This window comes from Anabrus simplex, chromosome 2 (assembly GCF_040414725.1).
Source record: "Anabrus simplex isolate iqAnaSimp1 chromosome 2, ASM4041472v1, whole genome shotgun sequence".
Taxonomy (NCBI): domain Eukaryota; kingdom Metazoa; phylum Arthropoda; class Insecta; order Orthoptera; family Tettigoniidae; genus Anabrus; species Anabrus simplex.
This window is the reverse complement of record NC_090266.1, coordinates 367,367,058-367,387,061: the sequence shown is the minus strand read 5'-3', so window position 1 is coordinate 367,387,061 and position 20,004 is coordinate 367,367,058. Positions and strand designations below refer to the sequence as shown.

At 39.2% G+C, this 20,004-nt stretch overlaps 1 protein-coding gene across 1 annotated transcript in view; it reads left to right on the top strand.

The window, feature by feature from the left end:
• The window catches only part of Vdup1 (arrestin family protein Vdup1), a 321,093-nt gene that overhangs the window by 261,230 nt on the left and 39,859 nt on the right, over nucleotides 1-20,004 (top strand). Inside the window, exons 3-4 of the mRNA XM_067139106.2 lie at nucleotides 8,527-8,744; nucleotides 14,740-14,922. Of these exons, the coding sequence (XP_066995207.1) occupies nucleotides 8,527-8,744; nucleotides 14,740-14,922 (401 nt within the window). The remainder of the gene's footprint in view (nucleotides 1-8,526; nucleotides 8,745-14,739; nucleotides 14,923-20,004) is intronic.

Genomic DNA, 20,004 nt, shown 5'->3' with positions numbered 1-20,004 from the left:
GCGTTCCTGAAATTAGCTTTCCGTTTCAGTTGGGAATTTAGTTGGTGAAAGTACACAAGGTATGAATAGTAACAATATTTTTGCCATATTAGCTATTTTACAGTATTCATGCAAGGAATCAAGCTAGTGAATAAGGAATTGATATTTTAGAAGAGGTTGCAAGATCTGATGACCAGGATTGGAGAATTCCAGGTGACGAGGAATGGACCCCGGGTGGAAAAGGGAGTGAAATGACATGAATCTGTGCATATTTCGACTCATTCAAACTTCCTAATTTCGACTTTACTAGTAATAGATTTTTTGAGCTAATCAGATGTGAGGCTTTTCAGGCGTTTGCTCTATTAACCAGCGTTTCGTCTTAGGTCTGACACTAGACTCGTCACAGTGGGATATGTCAGATCCTACCCACTGACGCTGGGTGTATGCAGGTGAGCTTATCAGAAGCCTATATAAGAGGCACAATCTGATAACTGCATACGGGGTATAAATCTCCACAGTGAAATTATTGCCCGCCTAGCAATTCCGAATGGAAAATTCTAAATTCCCATGGAGGGAATTAGATATTTTTCACCAATAGAGCATGTCAAAAACATATCAGATGTAAGGCTTTTCAGGCGTTTGCTCTAATTGCAATAATTCCACTGTGGAGATTTATATCCCGTATGCAGTTATCAGACTGTGCCTCTTATATAGGCTTCTGATCAGCTCACCTGCATACACCCAGCGTCAGTGGGTAGGGTCTGACACATCCCACTCTGACGAGTCTAGTGTCAGACCTAAGACGAAACGCTGGTTAATAGATAATATGATCGATCGATATGAATTTTGCTAAACCTTTGTTATCTTAAGCTAACAACTGTGTCACACACACACATTATATAACATTTCTCGATGCGAATCTTATTCCTAGAGGGCATTCTATAGTTTGGCTTTGCTGTGTAAATAACAACAGTACTAGTACGTAAAGTGTACGCCAGATGTCGCACAGCGATGCATAAGCGATTCATAGTTTGTGTTTCAAAGGTTGCCAGTACGAATCTCGAAGATTGCCGAGGTCGACCAATTCAGCACTATGAATGAATGAATACTGATCTGCAGTTAGGGCAGTTGCCCAGGTGGCAGATTCCCTATCTGTTGCTTTCCTAGCCTTTTCCTAAATGATTTCAAAGAAATTGGAAATTTATTGAACGTCTCCCTTGGTAAGTTATTCCAATCCCTAACTCCCCTTCCTATAAATGAATATTTTGCCCCAGTTTGTCCTCTTGAATTCCAACTTTATCTTCATATTGTGATCTTTCCTACTTTTATAAACGCCACTCAAACTTATTCGTCTACTAATATCATTCCACGCCATCTCTCCGCTGACAGCTCGGAACATACCACTTAGTCGAGCAGCTCTTCTTCTTTCTCTCAATTCTTCCCAACCCAAACTTTGCAACATTTTTGTAACGCTACTCTTTTGTCGGAAATCACCCAGAACAAATCGAGCTGATTTTCTTTGGATTTTTTCCAGTTCTTGAATCAGGTAATCCTAGTGAGGGTCCCATACACTGGAACCATACTCGAGTTGGGGTCTTACCAGATACTTAGATGCCCTCTCCTTTACATCCTTACTACAACCCCTAAACACCCTCATAACCATGTGCAGAGATCTGTACCCTTTATTTACAATCCCATTTATGTGATTACCCCAATGAAGATCTTTCCGTATATTAACACCCAGATACCTACAATGATCCCCAAAAGGAACTTTCACCCCATCAACGCAGTAATTAAAAATGAGAGGACTTTTCCTATTTGTGAAACTCACAACCTGACTTTTAACCCCGTTTATCAACACACCATTGCCTGCTGTCCATCTCACAACATTTTCGAGGTCACGTTGCAGTTGCTCACAATCTTGTAACTTATTTATTACTCTATAGAGAATAACATCATCCGCAAAAAGCCTTACCTCCGATTCCACTCCTTTACATATATCATTTATGTATATAAGAAAACATAAAGGTCCGATAATACTGCCTTGAGGAATTCCCGTCTTAATTATTACAGGGTCAGATAAAGCTTCACCTACTCTAATTCTCTGAGATCTATTTTCTAGAAATATAGCAACCCATTCGGTCACTCTTTTGTCTAGTCCAATTGCACTCATTTTTGCCAGTAGTCTCCCATGATCCACCCTATCAAATGCTTTAGACAGGTCAATCGCGATACAGTCCATTTGACCTCCAGAATCCAAGATATCTGCTGTATCTTGCTGGAATCCTACAAGTTGAGCTTCAGTGGAATAACCTTTCCTAAAACCGAACTGCCTTCTATCCAACCAGTTATTAATTTCACAAAGATGTCTAATATAATCAGAAAGAATGCCTTCCCAAAGCTTACATACAATGCATGTCAAACTGACTGGCCTGTAATTTTCAGCTTTATGTCTATCACCCTACTACTACTATAGCTACTATGGCAACTCTCCATTCATCTGGTATAGCTCCTCCGACCAAACAATAATCAAATAAGTACTTCAGATATGGTACTATATCCCAACCCATTGTCTTTAGTATATCCCCAGAAATCTGATCAATTCCAGCCGCTTTTCTAGTTTTCAACTTTTGTATCGTACTGTAAATGTCATTGTTATCATATGTAAATTTTATTACTTCTTTGGCCTTAGTCTCCTCCTCTATCTCGACATTATCCTTGTAACCAACAATCTTTACATACTGCTGACTGAATACTTCTGCCTTTTGAAGATCCTCACATACACACTCCCCCTGTTCATTAATTATTCCTGGAATGTCCTTCTTGGAACTTGTTTCTGCCTTAAAATACCTATACATACCCTTCCATTTTTCACTAAAATGTGTATGACTGCCAATTATGCTTGCCATCATGTTATCCTTAGCTGCCTTCTTTGCTAGATTTAATTTTCTAGTAAGTTCCTTCAATTTCTCTTTACTTCCACAGCCATTTCTAACTCTATTTCTTTCCAGTCTGCACCCCCTTCTTAGTTTCTTTATTTCTCTATTATAATAAGGTGGGTCTTTACCATTCCTTATCACCCTTAAAGGTACAAACCTGCTTTCGCATTCCTCAACAATTTCTTTAAACCCATCCCAGAGTCTGTTTACATTCTTATTTACCGTTTTCCACCGATCATAGTTACTTTTTAGAAACTGCCTCACGCCTGCTTTATCAGACATATGGTACTGCCTAATAGTCCTACTTTTAAGACCTTCCTTTGTATCGCATTTATTTTTAACTACCACAAAAACAGCTTCATGATCACTAATACCATCTATTACTTCAGTTTCCCTATAGAGCTCATCTGGTTTCATCAGCACGACATCCAGGATATTTTTCCCTCTGGTTGGTTCCATCACTTTCTGAATCAGCTGTCCTTCCCATATTAACTTATTTGCCATTTTTTGGTCATGCTTCCTGTCGTTCGCATTTCCTTCCCAATTGACATCTGGCAAATTCAGATCTCCCCCTACAATCACATTTCTCCCCATGTCGTTTCCCACATAGCTGACTATCCTATCAAATAATTCCGAATCCGCGTCAGTGCTACCCTTTCCCGATCTGTACACTCCAAATATATCAAGTTGCCTATTATCTTTAGAAATGAGCCTTACACCTAGAATTTCATGTGTCTCATCTTTAACTTTTTCGTAGCTTACAAATTCTTCTTTCACCAGAATGAACACTCCCCTTCCCACCCTTCCTATCCTATCTCTACGATACACACTCCAGTGCCGTGAGAAAATTTCTGCATCCATTATATCATTTCTCAGCCATGATTCAACTCCTATTACAATATCTGGTAAATATATATCTATTAAATTACTTAATTCTATTCCTTTCCTTACAATACTTCTACAGTTCAACACTAACAATTTTATGTCATCCCTACTTGATTTCCAGTTCCCTGTTCCCTTATCACCGCTCCCTAGGCCATCCCGTTTCCCTGAATGTACCTCCCTATTACCCTTCCAAACAAATTTCCTAACTTATACGTACCACTGCGGTTTAAATGAAGGCCATCTGAGCGCAAATCCCTATCTCCTACCCACCCATTAGGATCTAGAAATTTCACTCCCAGTTTCCCACATACCCACTCCATAGTCTCATTTAAATCCCCAATCACCCTCCAGTCAGTATCCCTCCTACACAGTATTCCGCTAATAACAATCTCCGTTTTCTTAAACTTCAACCGTGCTGCATTTACCAGATCCCACACATCTCCAACTATGTTGGTACTTATATCAGCTTGCCTTACGTTGTTGGTACCAACGTGAAACACTACCACCTTCTCCTTCCCCTCCTCCCTCTCTTCTACTTTCCTCAACATATGCCTCAACCTAATTCCTGGATAACATTCTACCCTGGTTCCCTTTCCTCCACACACTTTCCCCACGTGTCTAACGATGGAATCCCCCATGACCAGAGCCTCAACCCTACCCACCTCATTTGATCCCCTCCCCTCCTGGTCAGCCCTATCTTTCCTGATAGCTGCAGAAGCTACTTCCTCCTCCCTTTTCTCCTTCCCATGACCCTGTTCCACCTGTCTTTTCCTATCCTCTACTCTGCATTTCCCTTTCCTACCTTTTCCCTTCCTCCTTCTTCCACACATCTCACCAACAGTTCCCTGTCCCTCATCTTCCCTCTGTTGTTCTACCTGGAGTGACTCGTACCGATTTCGCACAGACACCTGTCCTGAATTATGATCCTGAATAGAGCCCTTAGCCTGCAATCTCCTTCCCCTTAGAACATTAGACCACCTGTCTTCTACAACTCCCCCCTTTCCTTCCCCTCCCTCTTGTACACCTACTGTAAGCTGTACGTTGTTTGAGGGAGTCCTATCTTCCTTCCTGTCTTCTGTGAGAATCCTAATTATCTCCCTCAAACTTTCCAACTCCTCCCTCATACCCCTCAATGCCTCGCCACACCCACAGTTCGTACACTCGCGCTCCTTAGCCATTCTTTACGGAAAAAATGAAATTAAAAATAAAATAACTTATTTGCAAAAAATAAATGAACGGAGGGATATATTGTCTGGGATAGTACTCAAAGATCACACAATAAGGTAATGAATATACGACTACACTACAATACTACTTAGTCGTGCTCTATGTTTTATCCTACAACCCCTAACAGGATAAAAACTGCTGTTAATTACTGAATATCGAAAGTAATACACAAGAACTTCCAAACTGCAATTAAGCCTATCGTAATTACAACAACAGTATTTTAGTACGAATTTCTACGGATACCTCTACTACACCAGTACTACACAAATATTTTACAATAATAAAATAAGCACACTAAATTCTAATAGGATATTACTCGTATACTACTGTACAGTACACTACAGTAATTTTTAAACTACTTTCAGACGTATCCTAATTACAATACCGGTACCGTATGTCACTACTAAGCACAAACAGAAATGAAATTTGCAAGAACTACTGTACTCAAAGATTACCAACGAAGCTAAATGCTTAGACAAATTATTATTAGTATTACGGTCTAATACACACGAATATAGCAGGCAAGATACGCCACTATCTAAATGTACTGTATCTATACTACAATGTATCTATACTACCGGTACACTACATTGAGTTTATTTAAATGCTTAAGTAGCGAAAGGATTGCCGTACACGAAGAAAAACACGAATATAACTGGCTAGATATTACCTAATATATTATACCTTATCTTCACTACAATTCCACTGAAATGTGGTTATGTGATTATTACTACAGCTGGTGGATTACTATTATTTTCCCTACTCCACAGGACGGAGAATAAAAGTGTCCTTAATTAGGCCTAATGAAAAATACTAGGTTGTCTACAATAATTTCTCAAATATTTCTATCAAAACTACTCCTACTACTTCAGGGACTTGACCTGCAATTACTGGGATATATGAACTTTATTATTATTAGCTAACCGCTCATAAATACTGAAAGATCGAGGGAGCGAAATATAAATTACGGATACTTTAACTACCTACTCAGAAGTACAAATGATTGGAATACAAGGTCAGCTGATGCAATATTTGAATATGAGGAACGACAATAATCAATAACAATACAACGACTGTTAACTATTACCGTGTAATCTCTTTAACTACTTTTTAAATGGAAGTTTACGGGCGTATCGTGTTTTTTAATGTAGTAAATTATTACCTTCGCGATAGTTTGGACGGATATCTATACGAAATACCGGAGAAATTTCGGCGGAAGTTACGGTACTATTCCTTACGATAATCTGTCTTTGTAAGTATTATACCAACGAACCTACAGATATTCACAAATATTTTTAAAGTTAATATTATTACCTAAAGTATTTCCTAAACCTAAATTCGAAACAAGGTACACCTAGCTAGCCTACTTAACCTAGAAAACGTAATTTACTGAAGACCAACTGAATTACTTGTTATAAAATTTAAATAAATATCACTACTCCCAATTTCTACCAACAAGCACTAAACACCACTATATAAATAGCACTAAATGAATCACAAATACAAAAAATTAAGCTATTTCACTAGGTTTTAACTACTTTATCACTAGGGTGTAAATGTATCCAGAAAAGGTGTGCAGATAATTACATATCAAATGCCATTGGAAGAAAACAAATTGAATTTACTCTCGTCACTCCAAAGCACGCGAGACCACTGTCGACTGTTGCAGTGTATATGCGATGTGACAGAGGCAACATGTGCCTGCCTATTCTTCTATTACCGTATATGAATGGCTTTTGGCTGGGACGTCGTTCTTGCAAATTGGACTGTCTGAGGATCAATCTTACGCTGCTATTGGATATGTTGACGTTAACGTATTGACGAATTCACGAATGCGGGATCTACCAGACAAATGGAAATATACAGATGGGAATGGGGAGCGTAAAGTGCTGTGGAATATATGAATAATCTCGAGCAGGTGTGGAATATAAAGCGAGGAGACTGTCATCCGCGAAATCCTTGTGCTACATAATGTTTATTTTCAGAGGGTAAAGTAACCGTCAAACAGTAAATCTTCAAAGTAGTCCTCTAGATTGTATACAGCACGTTGACAGTGATGTGGAGACATCGGATACCAGTCACCTCATCATGTGTGAATTGTGCAATTTCATGTTTCACAGCGTTGACAATGTCCTCTCATATCTCAAACCACATCCCATGTAATGGTACTTTCCCTTTGGGGATGAGGTCAAAATCACACGGAGACAGGCCGGGCGAGTATGGCGGGTGTTTCACTACTTCTCCACATCCAGCCCTGAAGTTATCTCATAACATCCATTCTACACAGAGCCTGACTTACTACTGCAGTCTCATCGCCCTGTGCGTGGTACCTGTCCAAAGCACCACCATCTCGTGCTGTGTCCATGTACTAAGAGTGTCATGCGTCCCAGAACATATGGCCATTGTGTGATAGAACCATGAAAATCCGAGGGAAAAAAAGAGTATGATAGGGAGGGGAGGGTGAAGCCTGGTGTCAGCACATGGTCTACTTCCATCGAAGAGCACAAATGGGGTCTGCTCAAGGCTTAACGTTTCTATCCAATGGATGAATCACAGTTAACAGCGTCATATACCCTCAGTCCGTATGAACACTGCAGAGAGTTTTGGAATTGAATCTACGCTTTTGGTACCCAATCTAGTTATTAGAAATTGTATACCACCACCTCTCCTATTCTGCTGGCGCAACATTATGGTGGCAAATTTCTTTTTCCACCAATCGCACTCGAACTGCCTAACCATGGTGTCAGACCCTATAGACTTGATGCCTTAATGATCTTGGCCACCAGGTAGGCTGATATAATAATAATAATAATAATAATAATAATAATAATAATAATAATAATAATAATAATAATAATAATAATAATAATAATAATAATAACAATAATAATAATAATAATAATAATAATAATAATAATAATAATAATAATAATAATAATAATAATAATAAATAAATAATAAATATTAAATATTAATTATTATTATTATTATTATTATTATTATTATTATTATTATTATTATTATTATTATTATTATTATTATTATTATTATTATTATTATTTCAATGTCAGACTGACACTAATCAGTTTTTAGTGAGGATGAGATTGGAAAATAATTTTGAATACAAAGCATTATTTAGAAAAAAACCAATAAATTTTTATTGGATCAAGAAGAGGAAAACAGTTACATTTGCCTGCTATACAGTGTGCATGGCAGTAAGGAGAGTGTGAAGTACATGTGTGTGTTCTTAAATGAATTTCTAGTTTAATTTACTCTTGTCAAAAATCATACAAGTGGGTTGCGTGCTACAGGTCATGTACCGGTAACTGTAAGTTTGTATTCAGGAGATAATGGTTTTGAACCTCCCTACTGGCCTTCATGAAGATGTTTTTTTTCAGTAATTTTCCATATTCATACCAGGCACTTGCTAGGATGAATTCCAAATATGTGCATGTGCTCTGTAGCTCATTATGTTATGTTTATATTCTTGTTGCAGGCCAGGGCCCAGTGTTGCTTTCTCCTGGGATCCACAGTTTCCCGTTCAAGCTCGGGCTACCATTAGGACTACCTTCCACTTTCCTAGGCAAGCATGGCTGGGTCCAATATTACTGCAAAGCAGCCTTACGAGAGCCCAATGGCTTGACCCACAAGAACCAGCAAGTCTTTATCGTTATGAATCCCATTGATCTCAACTTGGAGCCTCCTATATTAGCTGTGAGTATATGAGATTTGGTAAGATCCCAATAAATGTCTCATAAATTATGAAGTTACTCTACTGAATCATTTATTTAGCATTAAACATCAAATGTGATAGCCTTCATCAAGAATGTATACTCTCTAACATACATACAGACAATGAGCATTTTCACAATAAATGATCTACAGTATTACAAAAAATTGTTCATTGGCAATGTACTGATGTGGACCTCCATCCACACTCTCAATCCAGCATTCTGACTGTCAGCTCTGGCATCGGTGGTAGAGAACAGCAGTGGATGATGGCCACGTGCATGAAATGGAAATCGGATCTAATCAGATATCATTAACTAAAATTACTTATACCTAACACTCTTACATGACTAGGTACACATTGTATATGACCAAATACCAGGAATTACATTACCTTCTTGAGAATTATTATAAATGTAGAATCCTATAAAATGATACATAATAAAGTTATTTGTTTGTATATCCCACTAACTACTTTCTTAACGTTTTCAGAATTAAAATGGTACATGTAACCAGTTGAGACCACTCCAGTCACCTTCAATTCACTCAGTTACCGAATACCATAGATTTACAAATAGCCATCTATAAAGATGCTATTTGAAAATGTTTTATGGGACCTGGTGAAATTCTTGGCTTAATTTATTAGAGTGTTATACCTAATACAGTATAATAATTTTGAGTTTTCATTAATCTGCAACATGGCATATCAAGATGATAAGATGACCTGATATTGGGTGGGGTTGTATGGCGCTCCAGAACTCTGGTAACTCATTACAGGGCTTATTTTAATGTACCCGGTATACTAGAAGATTGTATGGGTACATATATATATATTGTTAACTATTATGATCGACAGCTCAGTGAATAGTGGCTTGCAGTGGGAATTAGGATAAATGTTGACAATTGTACAATAGCTTTCATTTGTAACTTTAAAATATCACCAATGAAAGAACTCTTGCCATACCCAAAAATACTTTGAAAAATTGCAAAACCTGCCGAACGTTCATACGATTTGGTTGCTACATGCTACACATATACGATTAATATGATTTTCTGTGGAAGCTGTGGATCAAGGCAGATACCATGAAGTGTGACATAATTCATTTATATAATTTTTAAGATTAAAAATTCAATTTTGAATTTTGTCTTCATTCAGGAGGAAGCCATTTCTTTCAATCATGATTTAGCTTCTTCAAATGTGTGATCGGGTGACAACAATAGTTCATGGAGATTTTTACGTGAGCTCAGAAAAGTGAAGTCTTCTGCATACAGAACAGTATTTATCTGTTAGTTGCTCATCATGATGAGAAAGAGAAAGGGACTGAGGACTGACCCCTGCACCATACCATATTTAACTTTGGCTTCCTTCGAAGTAACCCCGTTTACCTCCACATACTGGAATCAACCAAATAAGTATCATCTAAAAAGTGTAAGTTTCTTTCTAGAAAAAATATAATGAGCTAATTTTTCAAGCAGAATATCATGTGCGACACAATCAAAGACCCTACTAAGGTCACAAAGTGAAACATTAAAATAATTTCCTTCCTCAAAGTTATCCATTCTATAACTAATAATATCACCCAGTGTATTTGTTGTTTATTTGTCTTGTGAAGATGTGTTGTCGCCGGTAGCACGAACGGATACCGGATGCGACTATTTAGCAGGCTAGAGTCTCGTTCGTTATCGGAATTAACCAGACAAATCGCTCCACCAACTAAGAACGGCCATGCACCACCACCCACCGAATCAAGAAAGAGCTCTCAATCTGTCAATCCTTCCGGTGTCCGGGCCTGGTGAGGTTTCCCGTGTTGAGTCAAATTAAGCCGCAGGCTCCACTCCTGGTGGTGCCCTTCCGTCAATTCCTTTAAGTTTCAGCTTTGCAACCATACTTCCCCCGGAACCCAAAAGCTTTGGTTTCCCGGGAGCTGCCCGCCGAGTCATCGGAGGAACTTCGTAGACCCACTGTGATTCTGACCAAAGTATGTTATATATGAAATTAAAAAAAAAGCCTTTATTAGCATCACATATTCAAAATTTTTAAAGAGATTTGGAACAAGAGACAATGAATGATAACTGCTACATTCTGACCTATCACCTTTTTAATGTAGTCTACACTGGAATTACCCTCAAAATATTTAGTTGTTTAGGAATGTAACCAGTTTTAAGAAATTTATTTCTGATCTAATCAGAATATAACCAAAATTTTGTTGACTCAACAAATTAAAAGATAAATCTTTTACAACTCTTGTCAAAGAATCAAAAAGTAAAAAGAAGTGCCTCATGTTTACCTATAACAATCATATAATTTTCAGGTCACTAACGTAATAAAAAAATCAGAATTTTAATATAGCATTCAGAACTAACAATACAACTTCAAACATATTCTATAACACACATAATGTTTATAACAGCAATACATTTTCAAACTAAAATGCACCAACTGCAATTATAGCTATAACAGAGAGAAAATTTCAATTTTGTTATCAAGAGAACCAACCAACCAACCGACCGACCGACCGACCGACCGACCGACCGACCGACCGACCGACCGACCGACCGACCGACCGACCGACCGACCGACCGACCGACCGACCGACCGACCGACCGACCGACCGACCGACCGACCGACCGACCGACCGACCGACCGACCGACCGACCGACCGACCGACCGACCGACCGACCGACCGACCGACCGACCGACCGACCGACCGACCGACCGACCGACCGACCGACCGACCGACCGACCGACCGACCGACCGACCGACCGACCGACCGACCGACCGACCGACCGACCGACCGACCGACCGACCGACCGACCGACCGACCGACCGACCGACCGACCGACCGACCGACCGACCGACCGACCGACCGACCGACCGACCGACCGACCGACCGACCGACCGACCGACCGACCGACCGACCGACCGACCGACCGACCGACCGACCGACCGACCGACCGACCGACCGACCGACCGACCGACCGACCGACCGACCGACCGACCGACCGACCGACCGACCGACCGACCGACCGACCGACCGACCGACCGACCGACCGACCGACCGACCGACCGACCGACCGACCGACCGACCGACCGACCGACCGACCGACCGACCGACCGACCGACCGACCGACCGACCGACCGACCGACCGACCGACCGACCGACCGACCGACCGACCGACCGACCGACCGACCGACCGACCGACCGACCGACCGACCGACCGACCGACCGACCGACCGACCGACCGACCGACCGACCGACCGACCGACCGACCGACCGACCGACCGACCGACCGACCGACCGACCGACCGACCGACCGACCGACCGACCGACCGACCGACCGACCGACCGACCAAAGCATGTCTCATACGGTTTCCCCCTCCAATGCCACTTCCTTCTCCACTCCCTCCACATTCCATTACCAGCTACTTATTTCCTTGGCAGTCTGGCAGCTCTCAACGTAATGAACACATGATTTTGTAACTGTAACCTGATCAACATGACAACATGGAGTTAGTCACACGTTCAATTTATCCTTTGTACTTATTATTCCACGTTTTATTAACACTTCTTAGTTCTTATTCAACTTTTTTCTTTACCTTGTATATTTTAATCTGTAGTGCCACATAATTTTAATTATCAAATGCCTACTTGTTCCATGTTGGCATCAATCACAATTAGGTCTGGGAATTCTAAGACTCATCTAATGTTTTTACGCATCTACGCCAAGGACATTCTTCTGGAAAGCGTAATACGACTATGTCATTCACATGTAAAACAATATGTCAAGTGAATATTTAGGAATGAGAGCATTTATGTTCTAGTCAATCTTTACTCACAATGTACATTCCAGTCTTATGAAGATAGTTTTTAATGTGACAAGCATTTTAGAGATATTTGACTCTTTGTCTATCTTTTAACATATATATCTTTTCAACTACGTTTTTCATTAATCATATATATATGTGTGTGTTAATTTTTGTGGCTGAAAAAGGCCAAAAATTATGGCTGAAACATATACCATATTTTGTACTTGTTTTTAAAGATTTAAAGGTTTGGAGATAGGAAATGTGTTGAATATACTCAGTTGTTTCCTTTCAAGGAATATTTGTGTGAAATAACTTTTGCTGGGCACAACACAACTAATTGCATACACTTTGTGCAGATACACAGACCCCGGTTGCCCTCGAGAAGTCATCTTGTAATTGTTGAGCAGTCAAGGTTGTTCTCCTCCGCACTGTTATGTAGATATACTGATCTTTACTTGGCATTGTCACCCTCATTCGACCTTCCCTTGGTCTTGTCAGTCACATCATTGGTCTCACAATACCTTTTCCTCATTTTTGACACTGTACTTTTGTGTAACCCCTATGATGGGTGATGTTGCTGCTTGTGTATTAATACCACAATTCTGGTTCATTCAAACAGGGAAATACATATTGCATATGAGATGAAAATACTAGCTGAAGCTCGTACTGCACTGCATACATTCTACTACCGGTCTTCATCTGAAATGGCGTAGTTGACCCCGAGGCTCTACAGAGACTGTAGGCAAAGCCATCTGCTGTATTGTAAACAAGCAATTGAATGTGTGTATACAATGCTCTCTACTGCTTACACCAGGACTACACAAGCCCTACTACATAGTGTGCCTGATCCCACAATATTCCAGAGATTTTTCAACCAACTAACTAATAAACTAATTTTGAAGTACAGGGTGGCGCACAAAATGTCGTATATTGAAAATGGTTTTTAAAATGTGTAAATCTAGGCTCAGAACCATGTCCTTTATAACAGAAACCTTATTTCCTATGTGATTCGACAGATGGCAGTACATGTCGCTCATGCCTACTGGCTTTCAGTTATGCAATGTGGTGGACAAAGGGTGGTTGACGCACAGCAGATGATGAAAACAGTGTTGTTTAATGTGAAAACAAAGAATGTAACTCGGACTCAGGAAAGGTTTGATGTTCATACCGGTACCCAGTGAGTTCCCTAACGGCAGATGGTGTATAAACTGGCCAGCCAATTTGAAACTGAAGAAAATGACTCCGTCTCAAGCTGGTCCACTCACAGAGAATAATGCTCCTCGAAATTCACCAGAACTGCCTGTGTTCAGCTGGGCATCTCTCGTCGGTCAGTTCAGAGAATATTGAAGTCTGAGGCACACATTTATCTCAACAGTGTTGTGAATGAACAGAATATCCAGTTTTGGGTGAAAGAACAGCCTGATATTGTGCACAAGGTTGAAATTCATGGTGTGAAAGAGTGCGTGGGCTGCAATTTCCAGTCATGGAATTATTGAGCCAATCTTTTTCAATGGCACAGTCAACAATGTGCGTCTCATGGATATCTTTCAAAACAACTTCCTTCCACACCTCTTTGCAAACAAGACCACCAATAGAGACACAATGGTTCATGCAAGATGGAGCTCGTGCGCACACAGCAAATGTTGTTCTGGACTTCCTGCATGAACATTTCAGGCCACATGTGATGTCTCGTCCATATCCCAAAGATTTTCAGTACGGCTCAATCTGGCCACCAAATAGCCCCGATGTTAATCTTTGCAACTTCTTCCTGTGGGGTTATTTGAAGAAGATAATCTACCACCAGAAACCAGAAAGTGTTCTGCCATTGTAAGCGGACATTGTGAGCCTTTTCCCGAGGGTTGAGCGAGGGCATATTTCAGTGAGTGTTGTAATGCCATATTTTATGAAATATGTTGTATATTAAATACTCCATAAATAATTTCCCCTGTATGACATTTCATGTGACATCCTGTAGTAGTGGTGGTAGTAGTAGTAGTAGACATTTTTTGAGGTGTATTGAACTGTTTGTATCATATCTGTAAATCTTGTACAAGTATTATTCTTAATTAAGTTATTTCCTGGAAAATAATTCTTGCTTTCCCTGAAAATTTTATTTACATATTTCTTTATATTTAACTGTTCATGGTTAATATCTGTTTATATGTTTGCAGCAACCATTTCGTTGTGAGATTGAGCACAAACTGGGTGTAAGCTGTGTCAACTCTGGCCCTGTCGTCTGCCGTGTTTCCCTTGACCGGGGTGGTTATGTACCAGGAGAAACTATTGGGATTTCAGCCACAGTTCACAATAAGAGCAGGGTTACTCTGAAGAGCACCAAGGCATCTCTTACTGAGGTATGGAAACACTAATGTACATGTTTGTGACAAGCAGTCTATATGGTATTCGGCAGTAAAGCTTACATAGTTCTCATTTGGACCTCTTTTGTCCTGTACCAATGCTTTTATTTTGGGAAAGTTAATCACAACATTTCCCTATTTCATCCTCCTCCATGTCTGGTGGAATATCTCTCTCTGCCTCTGCAAAGTAACTTTTTGTTTTAAGTTGCACCAACACAAACAGGTTTTATGGCTCCAATGGTAGAGGAAAAGGAAGCGGCCGTGGCCTTAATTAAGGTACAGCCTTTCCTGGTATGAAAATGGGAAACCAAAAAAAACCAACTTGAGGGCTGCCGATAGTGGGCTTTGAACCCACTATCTCCCGAATACTGGATCCTGGCCGCACTTAAGCAACTGCACTTATTGAGCTCGGTGTTTAAGAAACTAGAAGAAAAACTGAGATAGAATAATGATGTTTAGGTCTAAGGAGAAGTATCTGTCTGACTTTCTATCCCCTCTTAATTCCAACTTACCACGTAGAAGAGGCTTCTTCTTCTTCTTCTTCTGCTTACAAGCTCCCATCAACTCCTATCAGTTTCATACGAACCAGAAAATAGGAATTTGGTCCTGGAAAAGGATTCAACAGTATGTCATGAAATCTGTTAACACTGGTCTCTTTAAAACACTCTTAAATACCATTTTCTAAACCAGCATTTGATCCCACAACCTTGAGCATAGGAAGTGAGTTCGTAACTAACTGCAGTCATCCAGTCAGAAAAGTTTTTGGAAAGTATACTAGTCAACTGAAGTAATCAGCCTTCCTTTTTTTTAAATCCAATCATTCAGTCTATCTGACTCTGATCATTGAGGACTGCCTCAGACATTGCATCATTTTGAGTGTTTTTATTGGTTTTCACTTTTTGTAATACATTGCCACTGATAACATTTTGCACATCTGTCTTCTCACAGTCTTTATCCAAATACAATTGCCTGTCAGAGTGCTGTATGGGGTATTTCATGTGAAACATGACAGAAAAAAAAAAAAAGTTTTTCTAATTATTAAATAATAACTTACAAAAATAAAGTAGTTGGATATATTCATTTCTGTGCAATATCAACTTCTTCTGTTCTGTAGTCTTCATTATATAAAATGTTGAATATACTGTAGTATGAAATGAAATGGCGTATGGCTTTTTTTAGTAACGGGAGTGTCCGAGGACATGTTCAGCTCGCCAGGTGCAGGTCTTTTGATTTGACGCCCGTAGGCAACATGCGCGTCGTGATGGGGATGAAATGATGATGAAGACAAAACATACACCCAGCCCCCGTGCCGGCAAAATTAACCAATGATGGTTAAGATTCCCGACTTCCCGGCTAACCATTTAGCCATGGAACCGGACATACTGTAGTATATTTTTCTGACATTCAACTTTTGGCAGAAATATTATGAACAAACTATAAAAGATAGGACCTTCATTTCTTTACAATATTATAAAAAATACTTTATAGAATACAATAAAAATAAAAACTGTCACTGAATTTAGTTATTTATCAACATGTCCTGAAAACTTATTTATTTAATTTGGCCAGCTTTCCCACACTAAAAATGATTTTGAAAATCACTATGGTTTTCTCATGAGAGCAGGAGACAGACTATGTTCACAAAATTGAGATGGTGGTGGTGGTTGTCTTCCAGAATTAGGAGTGAATTAATTTGTTTGGTTTTCAAACCTTGCACTTGAACTTATGCAACTCGCTGCACACTTCAGTCGAACACGCGCTGTATTTCTACTCACTGGTTGAGCAGCTACTTATTTCTCGTGAGAGTTCAACCTCACCATAGAAATTCTTTATTAAATTTTTATCTGTATATCATTCATGGCACATTCATGGCACTATGTCCGACTCGTTGGCTGAACGGTCAGCGTACTGGCCTTCGGTTCAGAGGGTCCCGGGTTCGATTCCCGGCCGGGTCGGGGATTTTAACCTTAATTGGTTAATTCCAATGGCACGGGGGCTGGGTGTATGTGCTGTCTTCATCATCATTTCATCCTCATCACGACGCGCAGGTCACCTACGGGTGTCGAATAGAAAGACCTGCACCTGGCGAGCCGAACTTGTCTTCGGACACTCCCGGCACTAAAAGCCATACGCCATTTCATTTTTTTTCATGGCACTATAAATTTGATAGTGCAGATTTATTCAAGTGCCAAAAGTAAAAGAAGGGATGTGATGTTTTCAGATATTTTTTTCTGTTGTGAAATAAAAGTAAAATTAACATTTTATTAAATCTATATATATAAAATAGCTTGTCCTGACTGACTGACTGATTCATCATCGCCGAGCCAAAACTACTGGACATAATGAAATGAAATTTTGGGGATACATTCATATTAAGATGTAGGTGCTCGCTAAGAGAGGATATTTGGATATTCCGTTACTAAGGGGGTGAAAAAGGGGGTGAAGTTTTAAAATGAGTGTATCTCTATCTCAAAACTTTAAGAGTTTACAAATGTAAAAATTGGTATTTAGAGTCTTCTTTGAAAATAAGGAAACACGTATTTTTTTGTTTTCAGAAAATCCCAATAGGAGGGGTGAAAAAGGGTGAAAAAGGGGTTGAATGCCTTTAATCAGGATACCGGTACTTATATCTCAGAAACTGAAGATATTACAGACCTGAAAATTGGTACTTCTGATCTCTTTTAAAAATAAAGGCACACGCATTTTTTTGTTTTTGGAAAATCCAATTAATAGGAGGGGGAAAAGGGGGGTGAATTTTTAAAATGAGTGTATCTATATCTCAAAACTTTGAAAGTTTACAGATGTAAAAAATGGTATTTAGAATCTTCATCAAAAATAAAGAAACACGTATTCTTTTGTTTTCGGAAAATCCCAATAGGAGGGGTGGAAAGGGGTTAAAAAGGGTTGAACGCATTTAATGAGGATACATATATCTCAGAAACTGAAGAAATTACGGACCTGAAAATTCGTGTTTTGGATCTCCATTTAAAATAAAGAAACACGTATTTTTGTTTTTGGAAAATCCAATTAATTGAGGGGTGAAAAGGGGGTGAATTTTTAAAATGAGTGTATCTATATCTCCAAACTTTGAAAGTTTACAGATGTAAAATTTGGTATTTAGAATCATCATTAAATATAAAGAAACACTTTTCTTTGTTTTCAGAAAATCCCAATAGAACGGGTGAAAAAGGGTGAAAAAAGGGGTTGAATGCCTTTAATCAGGTTACCGGTACTTATATCTCAGAAACTGAACATATTACAGACCTGAAAATTTGTACTTTTGATCTCTTTTAAAAAAATAAAGAAACACGTATTTTTTTGTTTTTGGAAAATCCAATTAATGGGAGGGGGAAAAGGGGGGTGAATTTTTAAAATGAGTGTGTCTATATCTCAAAACATTAAAAGTTTCCACATGTAAAAATTGATATTTAGAATCTCCTTTAAAAATAAACGAACACGTATTTTTTATTTTCTGTAGATCCCAATAGAAGGGGTGTAAAAGGGTGAATAATGGGTTGAATGCCTTTAATGAGGATACATATATATCAGAAACTGAAGATATTACAAAACTGAAAATTTGTATGTGGGATTTCCTTTCAAAATAAAGAAACGCGTATTTTTTGTTTTTCGAAATTCCAATTAATGGCGGTTAAACAGGAGTGACATATTGGCGTGAATTTTTTTGAAAGACTATATCTACAGTATATCAGAGAAACGTAGAATGTTACAGACGTAAAAAGTGGTATTTGGAATCTCCTGCAAATGTGAAGAAACATAGGTGAATTTTTTTTGGAAACTCCTCTTAAGGGGAGCTAAAAAGTGGGTGAAATTTTAAAATGAGAATTTATACAGTATATCTCAAAAAACTGAACATGATACAGAAGTGAAAAATTGTATTTTTTAATCCCTATTAAAAATTAATAAACGTGTATTTTTAGTTTTCGGAAATACCACTTGGGTGGAAGCGGGGGGGGGGGGGGTAAAAGTGACTGAAAATGGTGTTGAATTCTTTTAATTAGGCTAGAGTTATCTCAAAAATGAAGATGTTACAGGCGTGAAATTTGATATTTGGAATCTGCTTTAAAAGTAAAGAAACATGTATTCTCGGAAAATCCATGAAGGAGGGATGGGGGGAGGTGAAAGGATTGAAAAGTTAATGACTTAATTGTATGAGAATACTTACATCTATTAAAAATTAAAGTTGTTAGGGCCTACAGACGTGAAAATTGGTATTTGTATCTCTTTAAAAACAAAGATAAACGTGTTTTGGGGGAAAATCATCTTGGGGGGCGGGAGCGAAAAGGAGTTGAATTCCATTCATGAGGACACACAAATCAAAAACTGAAGAAGTTACAGAGTTGCAGTCGTGATGATTGGTATTTAGAAGATCCTTTACTATTAAAGAAACAAGTATTTTTTTGCCGGAAAATTAACTTGGGGGGGGGGGGGGAGTGTGAAGTGAAAAAAGTGAATTATTTTAATCTCAAAACTGAAGGTATTAGACGTAAACAATGGTGTTTGGAATCTCCTTTAAACATAAAGAAACACGCCTTCTTTTAGTTTTTTTTAGGGGGGGGGGGGGTAAAGAAACTTTACGGCGATGGGGTGCAAAAGCAGGTGAGACCAATTGATTTTACTGTTCATAATGTATTTGTAAGGAGCCTCCGTTGCTCAGGCGGCAGCGCGCCGGCCTCTCACAGCTGGGTTCCGTGGTTCAAATCCCGGTCTCTCCATTTGACATTCGTGCTGGACAAAACGGAGGCGGGATAGGTTTTTCTCCGGATACTACGGTTTTCCCTGTCATCATTCATTCCAGCAACACTGTCCAATATCATTTCATTTGTCATCCACTAATCATTGCCGCAGAGGAGTGCGACAGGTTTCGGCTGCCGGCACAATTCCTATTGTCGCAGCTAGATGGGGGCTTTATTCATTCCATTCCTGATCCTGTCGAATGACTGGAAACAGGCTGTAGATTTTCGATGTACTTATTCTGATCATAAACCGATCATTTTTAATCTATCCTGGGTTCGTTTTCAAGAGCCATCTTTTCCTTCGGAGAACGTTCTTAGATTACAG